This window comes from Symphalangus syndactylus, chromosome 3 (genome assembly GCF_028878055.3).
Source record: "Symphalangus syndactylus isolate Jambi chromosome 3, NHGRI_mSymSyn1-v2.1_pri, whole genome shotgun sequence".
NCBI lineage: Eukaryota > Metazoa > Chordata > Mammalia > Primates > Hylobatidae > Symphalangus > Symphalangus syndactylus.
The window spans coordinates 52,058,195-52,078,201 of record NC_072425.2 but is presented as its reverse complement, the minus strand read 5'-3'; the positions used below and the strand labels follow the sequence as shown (position 1 = coordinate 52,078,201).

Here is a 20,007-nt window from a genome sequence, read left to right as displayed (position 1 = left end):
CACGTCTCTCTGCTTCCAAATAAATCCAAGAATTGTACAATCCCTTTCCATGTCTTTGGTCAGCCTTGGCTTCTGGAAATTAGTATGTTTCTTCAACTGTTATTTAAATGTGCAAGTTAGCTGAATTCTTAATAGAAGGAGATTTTGAAAGATAAATAGAAAGCTCACAAAGGTCAAAACAAATGTATATAACTAATATCTGCATGTATCAAAGATTTCTAATCTGCAGCTTTTGACCCGTTTATTCAAACATGATGCAACGAATTCTAGTGGAACAAAATCATGTGGACCATAGTTTCAGGATAGAGAAGTATTAAGCAATTGAAGTTTTGAATAAATGAGCCAAAAGGGAGTCAACATTAAAGTCTTTATACTTTCAGATAAGTTTAAACTTTTCCACTCATTGAAATACCAAGAGAATGGGAATGCACTGAAAACATTATTCAGAGCACACCAAAAAATAATAAAAAATTGTGCATAAAATACGACCTTCAGCGGGCCGGGCACGGCAGCTCACGCCTGTAATCCCAGCACTTTGGGAGGCCGAGGCGGGTGGATCACGAGGTCAGGAGATCGAGACCATCCTGGCTAACATGGTGAAACCCCGTCTCTACTAAAAATACCAAAAAAATTAGCCGGGGGTGGTGGCGGGCGCCTGTAGTCCCAGCTACTCAGGAGGCTGAGGCAGGAGAATGGCGTAAACCCGGGAGGCGGAGCTTGCAGTGAGCCCAGATCGTGCCACTGCACTCCAGCCTGGGTGACTGAGCAAGACTCTGACTCTAAATAAATAAATAAATAAATAAATAAATAAATAAATAAATAAGTAAGTAAGTAAGTAAGTAAGTAAGTAAGACCTGCAGGGAAAAAAATCCAAACCATACTTATTGGAAGATATGCCCTTGTCTGTTAACCCTAACTCAAGAAAAGACATACTGACTTCCCAAAACGGCATTCCAGATACCACAGTATTAACAAAGGCTTGCAGATTGCCCATCGTAATCCAGGAAAATCACAGGAAATAAAATAGATGATATGTTCTTTGTAACAAATCCTGGAGAATCTGTCTGCAGTGTTTCATTTATGGTCACTGTTCTTTAGGATAAATGTGACAGAGCTAGAAAAGATCCAGAGAGAGGAAGTAAAGTCACCAAGATGGCTACAGAGCTTCCAGATGAGAAAAAGAAAAAGCATTTTCCAAAGTGGAAGGGTAACAGCAGAGAGGAGGCATCTTGGCACTCATCACAATTTTTAAATTATAAATTTAATTTATTTCATCATTTATTATCTGTATTTCCACCAAATTTTATGCTTCATAGGGTCAGGAATACTCTTATTTTTTAACTTTGTCGAAATATAGACATATAGGAAAGAGCATATATAGACACATATACATGTATAAATGTATACACTTATACATTTATCATGGATATATTTATACATGATAAATATACAGTTTGATAGTTTTTCACAAAATGAACTTGTATGACCACCACTCCAATCAGGAAACAGGGCATGAGCAGCCCCAGAGCATGAAGCCCCTTCACTCCTTTCCATTCATTCTCCAGCCCAGGGTGAGCACTGCTGGCTTCTGACAGCAGGGATCCACTAGCCTGCTCTAGAACCTGATGTGGATGAAATCGGGCCGTGCCTCGTATTCTGTGCTGGCCTTCTTTTGCTCCCTGTTGTTTTTGATGAGGTTCATCCACATTGTAATTTTTGATCACATTGTAATTTTCAATCATTCATCTCATTGCTGTATAGTATTCCATCGTGTGGATATACAACAAAGTCTTTATCCATCATACTGTTCCTGGGTATTTCTCAGTTCTGGCACTATGAACAGTAGCGCCATGAGCATTGGGAACACGTGTGCAGATTTCTGTTGGGTGGAATTGCTGAATCATGTGATATACATATGCTCAGTTTTGCTACCTGTTTCCAAATAGTTTTCCACGGCAGCTGTACCAGTTCACACTCTCACCATCAGTGTATGAGGGTTCCATTTGCTCACCTGTTTCAACACTGGTTTTGTTGTTTTTAGCCAGTTGGGTGTGTATGTTATGGTATACCATTGTGGTATTAGTTTGTATTCCTCTGATGATGCACAGTACTTATTTTGTTCATCAGTATATACCCAGCGTTTAACATCATATCTGTGCTTTTTATTAAGGCTCTTTCTATACAAGCGAGAGAGGATGGGACAGAAACCCAACTTAAGTTGGCTTAAACGAAAAGGAACATTAGTGGCTCCTGTAGCTAGTAGAGAGACTGGAGTAGCTCAGACAACCAGAGCTGGTGGCCCCGGGGCTGGAGGCTTCTCTCCCACTGTGTGAGCCTCCCAGCAGCCCTGGCATCATCTGCCCTAAGCATCCACTTCTCAATCCCAGGTGGCAGGAGAGCTGCCCCCGGGGAGCCACATTCTGTGTGTAAGATGCTGAGAGTGCTGTGATGAGGTGAGCTGGCTTCCTGGGCAAAGGTGAGAAGGATTTTTCACCAGAAGAAGGGAGATGAAAAGGCTCACTGGACAAAGAAAAACAGACTTCTGACAGACTACCGTGGCATCACACACAGGAGATACTCCATAATATCATTTTGAATGAATGAATGAGTCAGCCGAAGCTTATGTTGTGCAGGCCACGGACAGGGTGAACCAGAAATATTTTTACTGAAATTACTCTAGGAAAGCAAAGCCGTTTTAGGACAGCAAAGGATTTTCTTTCCTTCTGCCCTCATTTCCCCTAATTCAAGAGCTATTCTGTGTTGAAATATGAATAGCTATAAGATGTTTTGCCAATTCATGGATGATCTGTACAGAAATGAATAAATGAAAAAGTGGTGTTTGCTACTCTCCTGTTATCTGTTTTGAGTTTTAAGTCAAGCCCATAATAAGCTGGTTCCTTCCTCCTGCCTGGGCCAACAATGAAAGCGAACAGTGATTAGAGTTTGGCAGAGCTGGTTTATGTGGTCTGTGGCCAGACTACAAGGCGAGTGCTATTTTGGGACCCAAATAAAAACTATAAATTTTTTTCTTTAAATTCTTTTGTTAAAAAATGGGAGCCACTTATTAAAATAACCAAGCATAATACTTAAACTGGTAGCAGTAGATAAAGGGAACCTGGTAGAGAATCCAAGAATATAGATACACTTTGCTACCTTTCTCACGAATCTCAGAGGTAATATGATATCCTGGATGGGAATCCTGGAACAGAAGGACATTAAGGCAAAACTGAGGGAATCTGAATGAAATTTGGACTTTAGTTATAGTAGTGATGCAGCAATCTTGGTTCATTAATTATAACAAACATCCCACACTAATGGAAGATGCTAATAACAGAGGAATAACGGGAAACTGGGTGTGGGATATGTAAGGACTCTGTATTGTCTTTGCAATTTTCCTGTCAATGTAAACTGTTTTAAAAAGTAGTTTAAGAAAAAACCAGGTGAGGGTCTTGGAGGAGCCTGTGTAGGGAGGCTCCTGGAGCTTCAGCTTTATTAGTTTCAGGGTCAGCCCACCTCTGGTCTCCATTCTAATCAGCAGGATCACAGGGAAACTAAAATTTTCTTGAGAAAGGCACCTTGTACAGGTAGCCCCATGAGCAGGTGGCCTGGCTGCTGCTTCCACTTCTGGCTCTGGGCCACTGGTACAGAATGGCATGTCTGAGCCTCGTTTTTCTTATTTTAAAAGATGGGCATAATTTTATATCTCTGCCTCCTAAAGGTGTTATGTGATTCAATATTTAAAAGATCTTTCCACACTAGAACTACTATGCAAACGGAATAAATTATCGTTGTCCTTTGGACTACTTTGCCGAGACCTTTCATTGCCCCTCAAGTTTTAAATCTCTGCCTAGTATTCATTTTGTTTTATTTTTCCTTAACCATCAGCTCTTGATGTAATACAAAATTTCTTTTTTTTTTTTTTTTTTTTTTTTTTTGAGACGGAGTCTCACTGTCGCCTAGGCTGTAGTGCAGTGGCGCGATCTCGGCTCACTGCAGGCTCCGCCCCCAGGGGTTCACGCCATTCTCCTGCCTCAGCCTCCCACGTAGCTGGGATTACAAGCGCCCGCCACCTCGCCTGGTTAATTTTTTGTATTTTTAGTAGAGACAGGGTTTCACCGTGTTAGCCAGGATGGTCTCGATCTCCTGACCTCGTGATCCGCCCGCCTCAGCCTCCCAAAGTGCTGGGATTACAAGCGTGAGCCACCGCGCCCGGCCTAGTTGTGTAGTCTTAAGCAAGTTATGTTAATTATTCTGAGCCTTACTTTCATTAAAATGAGCATTATACTGAAGATTTCATATGACCACTGTGAGGATTGAATGAGCTATAGTGCAAGTCGACTGCACAGGGCCTGCAACCAATGAAGGGCTCCAAACAGGGTGGGGACAGGAGTGGGAGTGATTTGTCTTGTGAAAAAGAACCTGAAGACCTCAAGAATGCCCACCCATCTCAGAATCTCCCTTATTCCGTGAAAAAGTTTAAATGGGATCATAACTTTAAATTATAATTAGTTTCAATGTTTTTAGACAGCATTACTTTGAGATTTATGAAATAATGAGAGTTTAAACCTTAATGATAAAATTTTCTGTGTATATCTGGACTATTACTTTCATTATCTGTTATAATTACATATAAATAATTACATAAAGAGAAAATTGTGGAATTATCTCTGAAGAGTTTCTAGTATCTACTGTTACACTTATATGTGTGTGTATATTTAGCTTCTTCATTATCATTTCTGACTATTTTAAACCAACTTGGCTCACATTTTCACATTAGTGGTCTAGGAGGGAAGTGAATTCCTTTTCAAAGCATAAAATTACTACATGATTAACTTTCAATGATAATCTTAAAAAAGAACTACTGCTAGGACTTACATTCCAATCTGAAGCATTCTCTAGTAATCTTAATGGGAAGTTGGTTTTTTATGGGTACATTTGCCTTTAGAGTGATTGCAGGGTGCATGTTTCTAAGGTGTATAAATTACCAACTTTGCATGAGTAATTTCCCCCTTTCCATTCTAAAGTGGGAAAGTATAGAAGAATCATATTTGTAACTTTTATTCATTTTTAGGATTCCCACATCCCTTTGTTCCTTCTTTTAGTTCCATTTTCTAGACAAATTGTTTATGGCCAAACGTTCACATCGTGATCTCTCCCGGCACCAATTCTGATTTCCCAAAAAGTGCTAAGGTTTGTTTTCAAACTGGTTTGAGGTGGAGTTCTTTGGGGGTGTGGGTTTTGTGAGTCACAGGGCTTCTCTCTCTCTGGGCTGGCCAAGGGCAGGGGCCAGCTCTCACCCACCACTGCCATGGGTCCCTCTGAGAAGGAGTGCAGGAGAGAAGGTGGGCATGTGAGGGCGAGTTGGCCTCATCCCCACAACCCCAGCACAGTAGTCCTTGCTCCTCTGAGCTTTCTATAATCACCCTAGCAAAGGGACAGTGATTTCTAGTTAGAAAACCCTCCACAGAGTATCTGGAGTAGTGGGAATCTAGAGGATGTGTCAGGAGGGAGAAATTACATGGGGAAATAACTTGTCTTCATTTTTTGTGGGGGCGTGATGTGACATCACATGGGGAGAGGCAGCAGTGGGTCCCACCCTGCACTGTGTACAAGGTTCCAGTTGGAACAAGGTCAGGAGGCAGGGCATCCCACTGGCCTGTCCACATGGCCAGCTCGGAACACACTGTCTCCTGTCTCCTGAGACAGAAATTAGTATGAGAAGCAAAGATTACAAAGATTGCAGATAAATGAAATTTAAATATTCAATTATAAAACAAATAACTGAAGGGTTTTTTTTTTTTTTGAGGAATTTTTCTAGCTTAACAGAATTAAAATGAACTATGATAAAACATGGCAAAAACTACAAGGAGGGCAGGCACAGTGGCTCACACCTGTAATCCCAGCACTTTGGTAGGCCGAGGCAGGTGCATCACATGAGCTCAGGAGTTCGAGATCAGCCTGGCCAAGACGGTGAAACCCCATCTCTACTAAAAATTAGCTGGGCATTGTGGTAGGCACCTGTAATCCCAGCTACTAGGGAGGCTGAGGCAGGAGAATCGCTTGAACCCCGGAGGCAGAGGTTGCAGTGAGCTGAGATCGCACCACTGCACTCCAGCCTGGGATGGAGTGAATTCCACACCCAGAGTAAGACTCTGTGTCAAAAAAAAAAAAAAAGAAAAAAGACAGGGAAATGGAAATATGGTTGAGAATAAAGGGATTTCTGTTGGAATTTCATCCCTAGGGATTTGAAAACCATTTTACTATTCAGAAGCACAGAAATGGCACCCAAACCAGGCCCTGAAAGGAGTCCAGGAAACAAAAAGGGTGAAAAGAAAAAGGAAAAAGTCCATCTTAGGCTTAGGGGCTAAGGTCACACAGGACAGACCTTCCCCTCCAACGCTAGCCCCTGGCTAGACTATCACTGTGCCATACAAGAGTGATTGTGTGGTCAGTGGTTGTTTTTTTTGTTTTGTTTTGTTTTTGTTTTTGTTTTTATTTGAGATGGAGTATCCCTCTGTCACCCAGGCTGGAATGCAGTGGAGTGATCTCAGCTCACTGCAACCTCTGCCTTCCAGGTTCAAGTGATTCTCCTACTTCAACCTCCTGAGTAGCTGGGACTACAGGCTCCCACCACCATGCCTGGCTAATTTTTGTATTTTTAGTAGAGACGGGGTTTCACCATGTTGGCCAGGCTGGTCTTGAACTCCTGACCTGAGGTGATCCACCCGCCTCAGCTTCCCAGAGTGCTGGGATTACAGGCGTGAGCCACTGCACCCGGCCCAGTGGTTGTTTTTTAATCTGCTTTCCTCTTGTTTCTCAGAGTCACTTCCCAAGAGAAAGCACTATTAAAAGTATGGTGTAGCTCCCACTAGATGTTTCTCCATTTACGAGACATGGTCAGATTACTTTCCCCCTAGGCTGTGGCCTCCTCCAACCTCTCTTTTGGTTTATCTGTGTCTCATGAACATCCAAACTGCCTGGAGCTCCACAGGCTTCCCTGGGGGACCAGTGGGACCCACCTCCCCTGGTTTTTCAAGGTCCGTGTCTTCTGCAAAGGGCCAAGGAGTAACTGTTTTAAGCTTTGCAGCCATGTAGTCTGCTCAGTCACTAAGTTCAGCACAAAAGCAGCCACAGACTGTATATACCTAAGTGAGGGTGGCTGTGTGCCAATCAAACTTTATGACAGACATTGAAGTTTGAAGTTTGCATTTCATGTAATCTTCACATGTCACAAAATCTTTGGAGTTCTTTTCAACCACATTTAGCTTGAGGTTCCATACAGGAACAGAAGGGTGTGAGATCTGGCTTCTGGCCTGTCATTTGCTGTCTCCTGCCCTGGCTCTCTTTCTGTCCATACAGGCCCATTATTCATGCTTGCATTTGCTGTTTGTTTATTAAAATTCCCCAGCTCTTCGTTTTAAAAATGCCACTGGGATATATTTCCAATAGAGGGTCTCTTTCAACTCTGGGTTTCCCTGGTTCTTCCCAAGTCTGTACAAACAAGAAAAGTTGGGTGAAGGGAGGATGGAGGCTCCTGGCTGGTCTGTTCTGCAAAGGTCCGGAGATGAGGTAAGTGCTGAGGGCTGGGCCGCCCCACTGTGGCTGGGGCACATGGAGAATGTCTGGCACAAGCCCTTGAGAGGGTTCCAGGGCATCAGTCACTACCAGAAAGACAGCACAAGTCATGCCCTGACTGGGCCGGGTCAGCCATCCCTTCTGGTGGGGGTTGTGTTTTTGTTCCTGTGGCAAAGTGCTGCAATGACATTCCAACTCTCCCAGGTTTATGCCCCACCATGGGTTTGGAATAGAGAGGCTTTTCTGGTTGTTTTACTAAGCAACATTTAGGACACATTTTTTAACTCCCTGTGGACAAGCAATCCTTCTAACAGAGCTCCTCAGCTGTTCCCAGTTATTTTTGTGGATAGTTTTGTGGACGGTGCAGGTCCCCTGAGGGTCCTTCCTGGACACCCATGTTCATCTACTGAGGGCGACTGATCTCTAACTTCCGTCCCCACACTGGGTCAGACAAGTGGGTCTGATGCCTCCTGAGCCAGCAAGCTGCTGTGCTCCCTTGTTTTTTACCAACCAGACGACTCTTGGGGGCAGACGTTTGTGTCGCTAGGTCTGTGTTTGCGTGTCTGAGCCTCAGGACCACGTCCAGGAAAGTTAGGCTAATATGGTTTACAGGAGGCAATTCAGCAGCATAGCCACTGCATTCCGTTCTGCTTGTATCACTACATGGACGTATTTACTTCAAAAACACAAATAGAGTCTAGAAAAACTGGTTAAAAATCCACACAATTAGACTTGGAGATAGTCTTTCCATCCTGTATGTAATCAAAAGATTTAAAAGTCAGGCACCTTTTGTCCAGCCTTGTAGCCTGGGGATTTCTGTTAACATTTCAGTCGGACGCTGTGTCAGTGAGGGACTCTCTTCTGCTAGGTGTGCCAATCAGGAAATTTCCAAAGGGAGCTTCTGGTGCTGCCGGCGGTTAGTTGTTACTTCAAATGATTGTGATGATACAAAGCGCTCGAATAGCCAGTCCTTTCCGTGTTAGAGCTCTTGAAAATCTGAAAACCCCATCTCGCCTCCCCCATGGGGGTACCAGCCCTCATTTAAATGCCACGCTGTGACCAAAAGGACAGAGGTGCCTGGCTTGGTATTAGGCCCGGGAAAGTCTCGGTGTCAGATAAACGACTGCGTTGTGTCAGCTGCATGTCACGCTCCATGTGCCCACGGAGTGGGCTGGGAGGGGAAAGCAGGCACTCTTGGGAGACTGTAAGTTGGCTGATCAAACAAGGGGATACACTGAGGGTGAAGGGACGCAGTCTCTCCCCAACACAAAGCGACTGACAGATGTCAAAGAGCTAGACTGAGGTGTCTGGGAGAGCTTGTGCCTGCGTGTTTTGAGTATGGGTGTGCACAGACAGGGGTGGAAGTGGCTGCAAGTGGCTCATGCACCTGCACACACCAGTGCGTCCTTCCTAGCTCTTTCCACTGACAGGCCCTAGAAGTAATGAAGCTCCAGGAGCAACGAGCCCAGGTCCTGGTTTGTAGATACTGTCAGCTCCTTTGATTCCAGAGCTGGGCAGGGAAGTACAAAATGAGCCCAAAACAGCTGATGATGCCAGAGAGTAGGAAGACCTCAAAGAATGGTGGGGCTGTGTCAGAAGAACCAGGAGCAGTTTACAGGAGCTCATACTGGCCAGACCTGGGGGCTTGAACATCACGACCAATAGTGATCTTAAACAGGTTACAGCCTGTGGAATACACAAGTGACTGTGAGTGGATACTGATACAAATGAATAAGGGAAAAGGAGAAGCTCTTTGCTGGTAGAAAGCCAACAGATGTGGGAGGAATGATGGAAACGGAAAGCCATCTTTTGGCACCCTCACTGTCGTTGGTGTTGCCATGTCTCATCATAGGGTCTTAGACTCGGGAGTGGACAGTGGTCTCAGGAGTACAGTGGTGGGGCCGCGTCTGAGGCGCACAGGCAGCATTTCCGTGGGGCTCCAAACCTGGCATCACCTCAGCATGGATATGCAGCATTAGGCCCAGATTCAGCCATCTGTGGTGCCAGCAGCTGCACCCAGGCTGTCAAGACCAGCCATGCTGGGGCCTGAGGGGACAAGGAAGGAGAGATGCAGTTGGGACAGCTGGGGACATCTGAAGGGGCACGTTCTGGTTTGGAGAGGTATGTTTTGGTCACACAGGAGATGTGCTCAATTGGGGAAAAACCTTGTGTGTGTCCAGGGGTGAGGGGTACCATGTCAGCATGGCGCAACACAGAGGGAGGTGACAGGCAGTGTGAACAGGTGGCAGCTTCACATTCTCCTTGTGTACTGTTTCTGTAAATTCAAAATTACATTCAAATTAAACTTTTTTTTTTGGAGACAGAGTCTTGCTCTGTTGCCAGGCTAGAGTGCAATGGCGCAATCTCGGCTCACTGCAACCTCTGACTCCCTGGTTCAAGCGATTCTCCTGCCTCAACCTCCCGAGTAGCTGGGATTACAGACGCGCGCCACCACACCCAGCTAATTTTTATATTTTTAGTAGAGAAGGGGTTTCACCATGTTGGCCAGGGTGGTCTCAATCTCCTGACCTCATGATCCGCTCGCCTTGACCTCCCAAAGTGCTGGGATTACAGGCATGAGCCACCATACCTGGCCTCAAATTAAACTTTAAAAACACAACTGAGGCTCAGAGAGTTTAAAAGGGATTTCTCAGTCATATAGCCAATCAACAGCTAAGTGGGCTGAGGTGGGACCAAGGCCCCTTGTCCCGGGCAGAGCAGCTGCGCTGGCCCCAAGGCCCCGGCAGTACCTGTTCACTCGGTAATGTTTGATTGTCTAACACAGGTAAGATCATATGCATAGTAACATGTGAAGAACCTAGACCAGTGTCTGGCACAGAGGTGCCTTTGTATTTGTCAGTTTTCTTTCTGAAATGAGGGCAGATCATTATTCTTCCCAGTGCTCCTGCTGTAGGCATTTCTAAACCTTTCTGAAGTTTGTCACACTTCTCTCAGAAGTCTTGTGCGTGGAGAGCAGGGGTAGGGTGGTCCACTCACCCAGACACCCACAGTGCCAAGTTCAACAGACGTATCTCTGCTGGTTTCACCAGACGCTGCAGGAGCTGTTTCCTACTCCCTCCTCAGTGATCCCTGCGCACTTCCCCACCTTCCCGCCTACACTCAGCTCTGATCACCCCCGACACACCTCTCCTGCCTTACCCCACAAAAAGTACCTCATCTGCACCCCTGTCCTGGAGGTCAGAAACTCTCCATGCCCCACATCCAGCAAGCCCTGATGCCACACCCCCAGAGCACATCCACGTCACTCCAGTGTCACTCAGCCATGGTCCCCCTGCTTTCTCCCACATCTTGCCCACCTCCCCAGTCCACTCTCCATGCAGCAATCAGTGTGATCCTTTCCAAATGACATCAGGTGGGGGTCTGGGGACCAGTCTGTGTGTTCTGGCCCTGCCCTGCTCCGAACTTCATCCTTGCCCTTCTCCCCACCACCAGCAGGTGGTAATGGGACTGACGTGCATTCTTAAAGAATCACTTGCTGCTCCCAGTTTTGGTGCTCTTATTAATGATCATTTGCGTGCAGTTTTTTTGTATGGACATGTTTTCCTTTCTCTTGGGTAAATATTTAGGAGTGGGATTGCTGGATCACATAGTAAGTGTATGTTTAATGTGGTAAGAAGCTGCCAAACTTATCCAATTCCTAGCAGCAGTGTATGTTAGTTCCAGTTGTTCCACATCTTCACCAGAACTTGGTATTATTCTCTTTTTTATTTTAGCCATTCTGATGGGTATGTTGTGGCACTACCTTGTGGTTTTAATTTGCAATTCCCTAATGACTAATGATGTATCTTTTGCACATTTAACCAAATAAGAGATGTCCAAAAGATACGTCACTAGTTTGGTTTAAATCCTTTGCCCATTATTTAAAATTGGGTTATTTATCTTCTTTTTACTGAGTTGTGTCCTTCATATATTCTGGATATAAGTTTTTGCCAATATTTTCACTCAGTCTGAGGTTGGCCTTTTTCCTTTTCTTCTTCTTTACAATGGCTTTTAAGAGTAGCAGTTTCTAATTATGATGAAGCCAGTCTGTCAGTTAGCTAATTTATTTTTCTCTTATGGTCACTGCTTTTTTATTTAGTTAGTTTTATTTATTTTTTGAGATGGAGTTTTGCTCTTGTTGCCCAGGCTAGAGTACAATAGCGTGATCTTGGCTCACTGCAACCTTTGCCTCCCAGGTTCAAGCAATTCTCCTGCCTCAGCTTTTGGAGTAGCTGGGATTACAGGCGTGTGAAACCATGCCCAGCTCATTTTTGTATTATTAGTAGAGACGGGTTTTACCATGTTGGCCAGGCTGGTCTGGTCTCAAACTCCTGACTTCAGGTGATCCTCCCACCTCAGCCTACCAAAGTGCTGGGATTACAAGCATGAGCCACCATGCCCGGCCTGCTTTTTTATTTAAGAAATCTTTGGCTAACCCAGAATTGCACAGATTTACTCCTATGTTTTCTCTCGGAAGTGTTACAGTTTTAGCCCTTACATGTCCTTTTCTTGAGACAACAGAGTCTCAGTCGCCCAGGCTGGAGTGCAGTGTGCAATCCTGGCTCACGGCAACCTCCACCTCCCAGGTTCAAGCAATTCTCGTGCCTCAGTCCCTCAAGTAGCTGTAATTATAGGCACACGCCACCACACCTGGCTAATTTTTATATTTTCAGTAGAGAAGGGGTTACACCATGAGACCACGTTGGCAAGGCTGGTCTCGAAATCCTGGCCTCAAGTGATCCACCTGCCTTGGCCGCCCAAAGTGCCGTAATTACAGGTGTGAACCACTGTGCCCAGCCCCTTACATTTCTATGTATGATTCATTAGAGTAAATTTTCATATATGGTGTACAGTAAGCATTGAAGTTCATTTTTTTTTACATGTGGATATCCAGTTGGCCCAGTGCCAGTTACTGCGGAGTCTAGGGTAAATTTTGCCAGCATCTTATGCCATGGTGTGACCGCACGGATGTCATCTCTCTATAAACCACAGTATCTTTCAAAACAGAAAATGTTACTAAAATACAAATGAAACCAAGATGATTGAATGGGGGAAGGAAGAGTCTTTTCAACAATTGGTTCTCAGACAACTGGATATTCACAGACAAAAGAATGGAGCTGGACCCCTACCTCACACCATATATAAAAATTAACTCAAAATGGATCAAAGACCTAACTTTAAGAGCTAAAAATGTAAAACTCTTAGAATTAAACATAAATGTAAATCTCTGTGACTGTGAATTAGGTCATGGTTTCTTAGCTATGACACCAAAAGCACAAGCAGAAAGCAAAAAGAAAAAACTTAAATTGGTTTTCATCAAAATGAAAACTTTGTACTTGAAGTGACACCATTAAAGAAGTAAAAAGACAACTCACAGAATGAGAGAATATTTTTGATCATATATCAGGTAAGTGACTTGTTCTAGAATATATAAAGAGCTATTATAATTCAATAACTAAAAGATAACCCAATTTAAAAATAGGCAAAGGGGCCAGGCGTAGTGGCTCACACCTGTAATCCCAGCACTATGAAGGCCGAGGCAGGCAGATCCCTTGAGCCCAGGAGTTCAAGACCAGCCTAGGCAACACGGCAAAACCCCGTCCATATAAAAAAAATACAAAAATTAGCCAGGTGTGGTGGCATGTGCCTGTAGTCCCAGCTACTTGGGAGGCTGAGGTGGGAGAATTGCTTGAGCCTGGGAGGTGGAGATTGCAGTGAGCCAAGAATGCACCACCACACTCCAGCCTGGGAGAGAGAGTAAGATTCTGTCTAAAAAAAAAATAAAAATTGGCAAAACATCTGAATAAACATTTCTCCAAAGAAGGTATACAAATGGCCAGTAAGCACATAAGAGAAAAGCAAATCAAAATCACAATGAGATACCAACTCGTGGCCAAAGTGTTGATGGGGCTATGGAGAAATCAGAACTCTCATACACTGCTGATGGAATTATAAAAACAGTGCAGCCACTGTGGGAAACAGTTTGGCAACTCCCCAGTGGTTGGAGAGTTATTATATGACCCAGAAATCCTACTCCTAGATGTATAACCAAGGGAAATGAAAATATGTATGTGCAAAACTTATACACAAATGTTATGAACAGTAATGCTAAGAGCATTATTTCAAAAAGCCAAAAAGGGCAAGGCACAGTGGCTCATGCCTATAATCCCAACACTTTGGGAGGCCAAGGCGGGCAGATCATGAGGTCAGGAGATCAAGACCATCCTGGCCAACATGGTGAAACCCCATCTCTACTAAAAATACAAAAATTAGTCGGGTATGGTGGCACGCGTCTGTAGTCCCAGCTACTGAGGAGACTGAGGCAGGAGAATCGCTTGAACCCAGGAGGTGCCTGTAGTCCCAGCTACTCAGGAAGCTGAGGCAGGAGAATTGCTTGAATCCAGGAGGCGGAGGCTACAGTGAGCCAAGATCACACCACTGCACTCCAGCCTGGGCGACAGAGCAAGACTGTCTCAAAATAATAATAATAATAATAATTTTTTAAAAAATAAAATAGCCAAAAAGTAAAAACCACCCAAAAGTCTGTTGATCATTGGATAAACAAAATGTGGTACATAAAAGACCATATATAATTCCATTTGTATGAAATGTCTTGAATAGAGAAGTTTTATAGTTTTAGCACTTACATTTCTATGATTCATTAGAGTATTTTTGTATTTGGTGTGCAGTAAGCATTGAAGTTTGTTTTTTTATCATGTGAATATCCAGTTGGCCCAGTGCCAGTTACTGAGGAGTCCAGGGTGAGTTTTGCCAGCATTTTATGCCATGGTGTAACCTCACTGATGTCGTCTCTCAATAGACCAGAATATCTTTCAAAACAGAAAATGTTACTAAAATACAAATGAAAGCAAGACAGAAAGTAGCCTGGTGGTTGCTTATGGCTGTACTGGGAGGGTGGGTGTTAAGGGGACTAGGGGCAATAGCTAAAGGGTACATTTAGGGGGTGATGAAATATTGTGGAATTAGAAAGTGGTGATGGTTGCACCACCTTGTGAATATACTAGTACCCATTGAATTATACACTTTAAAGGAATTATGTCTCATATAATTTATATGAATTTATCTCAATTCTTTAAAAGTCACTGAATCGGCCAGACATAATTTTTGGGAAAATATTAAAGTCTAGATCAGTTAACATATCTGTGGACACCCAAGGGTAGATTTAAACTCAGGATTCAAGGTTTCCCATTTGTTTAAGTGGGAGACATAGCATTCCTCTTTGGTATTGCACTGAAATATAATACAAGGTTGGTTTTCTGTAAAGCTCTGCTAAAAATTCTATTCCCTTTGGACTAGCATCCAGCAGCTATTACAACAGCACAGTGGGTCTCAGGTGTAAAACTGGGGCTGGATATCAAATTGCCAACGTTCTCATAGCCATCTTTCTATCATAAACACCAGGACAGCTCTCAAATGCAAACTCCCCACATGTGGCAACCAGCTGAACAAACACCCACTTGAATCGCTGCCTCAGCATTTCTAGCTTAAGACGAGCTTTCCTGTGGAAGGTTGGGGGCTCCAGCGGGAAAGCGCCAATGCCTGCCAACCAGTTAGTGTGCTCAACGAGGTCCCCTCTCAACAGCCACCCCTATATCACCACCTTCCTGACAATATCCACGGAAGCACAGGTGTCTCACTCACTTTCCTTAAGCCAGAACTCTCAGGGGTGTGCAGGTCCCTTAGGTGCACTAGGAAGAGCCACGGGTCTAAGACTGTCCCACGGGGGCTCAGCCAGGTGCCTTCCTTCTCTTGGCCTCGGTTTTAAATATGACACATCTAAGGAGCTTTCCAGATAAGGCTTGTGATTTTCCAATTCAATTTTTTGTGTGTGTAACTATTTGTCATGGAAAGCATTTGAAAATATATGGTACATACCTCTTCCTCATCAGAGCATGTTTGTCTTAACTCTTTCTTGCCAATTTGGTCATCTTTTATCCACGTCAAATACAGTCATTTATAAAACTTGACTGCTGTTGAGATGTGCTGACCTTAGGCCTAATGACCTCAAGCCCACTCTCTTGAATTGTATATAACTAATGTACCCCTGTTCACAGCTTTTCCATCTTCTCTCTCCACCTGTACACGTCTGCCAATGAGACCCATCCTTTCTATTTCAAGTTATCAGTGACCATGACCTTGGCTAAATGAATGGAGCATTATTAACTTCCACAAAAGAACCTTTGCACACAGTCCCACAAAAGTCCTCCAGAAACATGCACTGAATGCCTGACCTCTTCCTAATGTCAGCGTTTCTACCTTTGACTTTATTTTACAAACTAAAGGGAGTAAGGTACACTTAAATTTTTTAGTCAAAGCATCTAATTTAAACCCCTTTTTGCTCACAAGGAGAGGTGAGGAGAGGCCTAGGGAGGCAGAGAGCTGCTCCATCTGCTCCCTTGTGCTTGGAGGCTGAGCCTCGGGCCCCAAGTTGGAGCTGGCCCAGGCCCCAGCCATCCCAATGAGTCCCAAGTGCTGCCGCTGAGCCAGCCTGGAAGCTGAGCTGCCACGTTCACAGGCTCTCCCTTACGGTCCTCATGCAGTTGTGATGAATTTGGAAGAGCCTGCGGCTTAAAAATCAACCAACACTTTCCACTTAAATCACTTAGGTATACATTTTCTTATGGAAACTGTTGTGCTGAAGTTAGTAATTGTAAGCTTCCGCCAGACCCCTCTCAGCCTCTGGCGAGTGCAGCTGGTGCTGCGATGCGCCCTTGCCATGCTGGGCCCACATGCACAGGGTGAGGGCCTCCCACACTGGCAAGAGCTCAGCGATGCAGGGGCTGCTTCCTTTAAAAGCTTTGTCATGCCATTGTCCCCACACAACCTCATTCAGCAGAACTGATCTGGTTCAATCCGGCAAGTCTCTGGAGCAGCAGGAAGGCCCTGTCACTGCAGTTCCAGCCTGCTCCCTTGCCTTGTGTCCTCTGACTAGCTGTCAGGCCAGATGCTTCTCAGGGGAAACCTCCCCTCACTATCCTTCCCTAAGGCCTGGGGAGGCCACAGTGCTTTTTAATCATGGCAGGGCTTGCATGGGACTTAAGCAGCACCCCCAGGCTTCCACATCAGTCGCTGTGAGAGGACAGGAAGGGAAAGCACGTCTGTCAGAGACTGGCCCTAGGAACTCGACATCTCAGTTGGAGCCTACTGTGAAAGTCTCCTGTCACCCCGACCCTGCAATCTGTTCTCACAAGAGCAGACAAAAAGACAGGTTTTCTGTGTGTGTGTGTGTTTTTGTTTTTGAGATGGAGTTTTGCTCGTCGCCCAGGCTGGATGGAGTGCAGTGGCATGATCTCGGCTCACTGCAGCCTCTACCTCCTGGGTTCAAGAGATTCTCCTGCCTCAGCCTCCCAAGTAGCTGAGATTACAGGCACCCACCACCACGCCCAGCTAATTTTTTTATTTTTAGTAGAGACAGGCTTTCACCATGTTGGCCAGGCTGGTCTCGAACTCCTGACCTCAGGTGGTCTGCCCTCCTTGGCCTACCCAAAGTGCTGGGATTACAGGCGTGAGCCACCCATCGCACCTAGCCAAAAAGACAAGTGTGTGTTTGTTTTGAGATGGAGTCTTGCTCTGTTGCTCAGGCTGGAGTGTGGTAGTGCAATCTCAGCTCACTGCAACCTCCACCTCACAGGTTCAAGCGATTCTCCTGCCTCAGCCTCCTGAGTAGCTGGGACTACTCGCCTGTGCCACCAGGCCCGGCTAATTTTTGTATTTTTACTAGAGACAGGGTTTCACTGTGTTGGCCAAGACAGTCTCAATCTCTTGACCTGGTGATCCGCCCACCTTCGCCTCCTAAAGTGCTGGGATTACAGGCATTAGCTACTGCACCCAGCCCAAAAAGACAAGTTTTTAAGAACTGAGAGGATAGGGCCACTATTACTCTTATCAGTTTTGAGTATGTATCATCTGTTCAGGTTCCAGTAAACAAACTGTGTTGTGGTTTGATGATCTAAATTTGCGAGTCAGTTGTGGGATAGCTAGAGGCTACCGGGTCCTGCTGTGAGTAACAGAAACAAGCAGACGTGTCCAGAATTTTCATAGTGCATGGGGGAAACCAGAATCTCCCAGAATTGCAAGCCTAGAAATCTGTGAGATTCCACTTGATTTCCCTGCTTTCGGGAGGAGGCTTTTGACTATAAAATGCCATCTCATCATTTAGCTGACTTTCACCAAGGTAGGCCATTTCCTTTACTACAGTGGGAGCCACGCCACCACTGGGCACAGTGAGGGTACCAGGGTGGGCTCCTGCCCGTGCCCAAGACGGTGTGTGAGCTGGACACCACTGGGGGAGTCCTGAGGACGGACAGATGAGGGGTGTCCAGGCTCGGCCACAGGCCTCACAGAGCCTCAGCTCAAAGGGCTTTTCAGGTCAGATGCTAAAACCCTGAGAAAACAGCTGCTTTCCAGCAAGGAGCCTGATGCATCCGCTTGGGGAATCCTCTGACCAGTCCTCCCCACACCGTCCAGGTTGTGACAGACAAGGGCAGACCAAGGAGCCATCCCAGATGGAAGGGGTGTGGGGAAACCTGTGAAATGAGAATACAGCTGTAGGGAGGTTATGTACAATGTTCATGATGGGGAAGCAGCAGTCATGGGAGCCTGGAGGCTGTGGAGAGACCTACAGTGGGGCGGACGTGTGTGACAGCAAGGGCAGGAGGGGCAGTCGGCACCCATGGATGCTGCACGAACACTCGGACCCTGATTTTCGCCAGACACCTGGAATGGTGCCCCGTGCCCCTCCCGCGGCCCCTTTCTCTTCACCAGTGGATCTGTCTAACCGTGTCTTCTCCCCATGCAGGAAAAGTACCCAGATGCTGTGTACCTCTCAGAGGGGCCCTCCTCCTGCTCCATGGGGATCCGCAGCACCAGCTGGCCAGGGTGAGTCTGCACAGGCCACGGGGCCTCCCATTTCCTGTTCAAACAAGAATTCTAAGTAGGAGACCACCTAAGTAGGATTCTAAGTAGTAAACCACCTAACCAAGAACTAAAGGTCGTTGGTTGGAGGAATCAGTGGTCCCAGCAGATATGCCCAGCGTGGGGATGCGAGGAGCTGGAGCCCTGGAGGATGTGCTGGGCCGCAGGGGGAAAACTTCCTTATGGGGTCAAGGAAAGGAGGCTGGGAGAAAGTGGAGACGCTTGTGGATCTGCTGTTACTTCCGAAATCGAAGGGAGGAAGCCAGGGGTGAGTGGAAAACTCCAAAGCAATGAGAAGAAACAGGACAGGCTCAGTGCCCTGACAGCACAGCCGATCCCTCCACCAGCCCCGGCGCCACCCTGGCCCGTGCCATGTTCTCCATCCTCTTCCCTTGGCTGTGCATGTGTGGACATGTATCCATCTGGGTGTGCTTTTATGACCCGTGTGTGAATGCCTCAACTCAACTGGTTTCCAAGCTTTAAAATCGTGTGCTCCTTATGTAGGCTTCTGGGACTTGCCTTTGTCACCCTTAACCTCCTGCAGGGTCACGAGCAGCTGCAGTGCAGTTTCGCTGCTCATCCTCCCGGAGGGGATCATACACAGCGTCTTGCTGCGATCTTCAGCTCTGGAGCATGTGGCTTCTTTGTTCTGGCTCACACCTCCTGGCACACAGTACACAAGCTTCTCCTGGGCTCAACTGCCTAGAAATGAAGTTCCTGTGTCATACATGGATGCATGTTCAGCTTACTATCAATGCCAGATTATTTCCAAAGTGGCTTGTCCATGTCTGCTCCCACCAGTAATTTTGAAGTTTCTGTTGCTCCATGTTCTGTACTTCGCTGGTATTGGCCTACTAATGTTTGCCAATGCAGTGGGGACAGAGCAATACCTTCCTGTGGTCCTGGTTCCATTTGCCTGTGCTACTGACCGTGCCTCTTCTTCACTGTGGGTCGGGGTTTCTAGGAGCAGGGAAGCCCAGCATGGGGAAATGGAGACCAGGTGCGACTCATGGTTGCTAATCTTTTCGCCAGATTTCAAAAAGCACATAACAACATGCTTTACCGCTTTTTCAGGTTTGAATTAGTCATTGTTTGGAGGATACAAATAGATGAAGATGGGAAGGTTTTTCCAAAGCTGGATCTTCTCACCAAAGTCCCACAGCGAGGTAGGGCCCTGGGTGTGGTTGCTCTAGATGACTTCTCAACATGCCCAGCAAAGCCACCTGCCTGTTTCTTCTGGGTTTCAAAGGGCAAAAATCAAAAATTGGAAATCTCATTAATGTACTTTGTCTATCAATTTTTAAATTTTTTTATCAATAATCAATCAAAAAGAACATGAAAAGGGATTGCTGCCCCAAGGCCCTCCCAGGCTGAATGCACAGGGAATATGCCTCGAGCCATAGGTGAGGCCTCCTACTCGCGCTGTCTCCTCGCCCGCCACTAGCACGTCCCATCCCATGCAGCCAGTCGGGAGGAGGGCGGGGTCTTGGTGAGGTC

General features: G+C 45.7%; 1 protein-coding gene across 2 annotated transcripts in view; it reads left to right on the top strand.

The window, feature by feature from the left end:
- CENPP (centromere protein P) overlaps positions 1-20,007 on the top strand; it is a 289,893-nt gene that overhangs the window by 268,044 nt on the left and 1,842 nt on the right. The window contains exons 6-7 of one of the 2 annotated variants that reach the window (XM_055271954.2): positions 18,395-18,474; positions 19,585-19,676. In XM_055271954.2, the coding sequence (XP_055127929.1) occupies positions 18,395-18,474; positions 19,585-19,676 (172 nt within the window). The remainder of the gene's footprint in view (positions 1-18,394; positions 18,475-19,584; positions 19,677-20,007) is intronic. The other variant, XM_063636263.1, reaches the window with a different exon arrangement.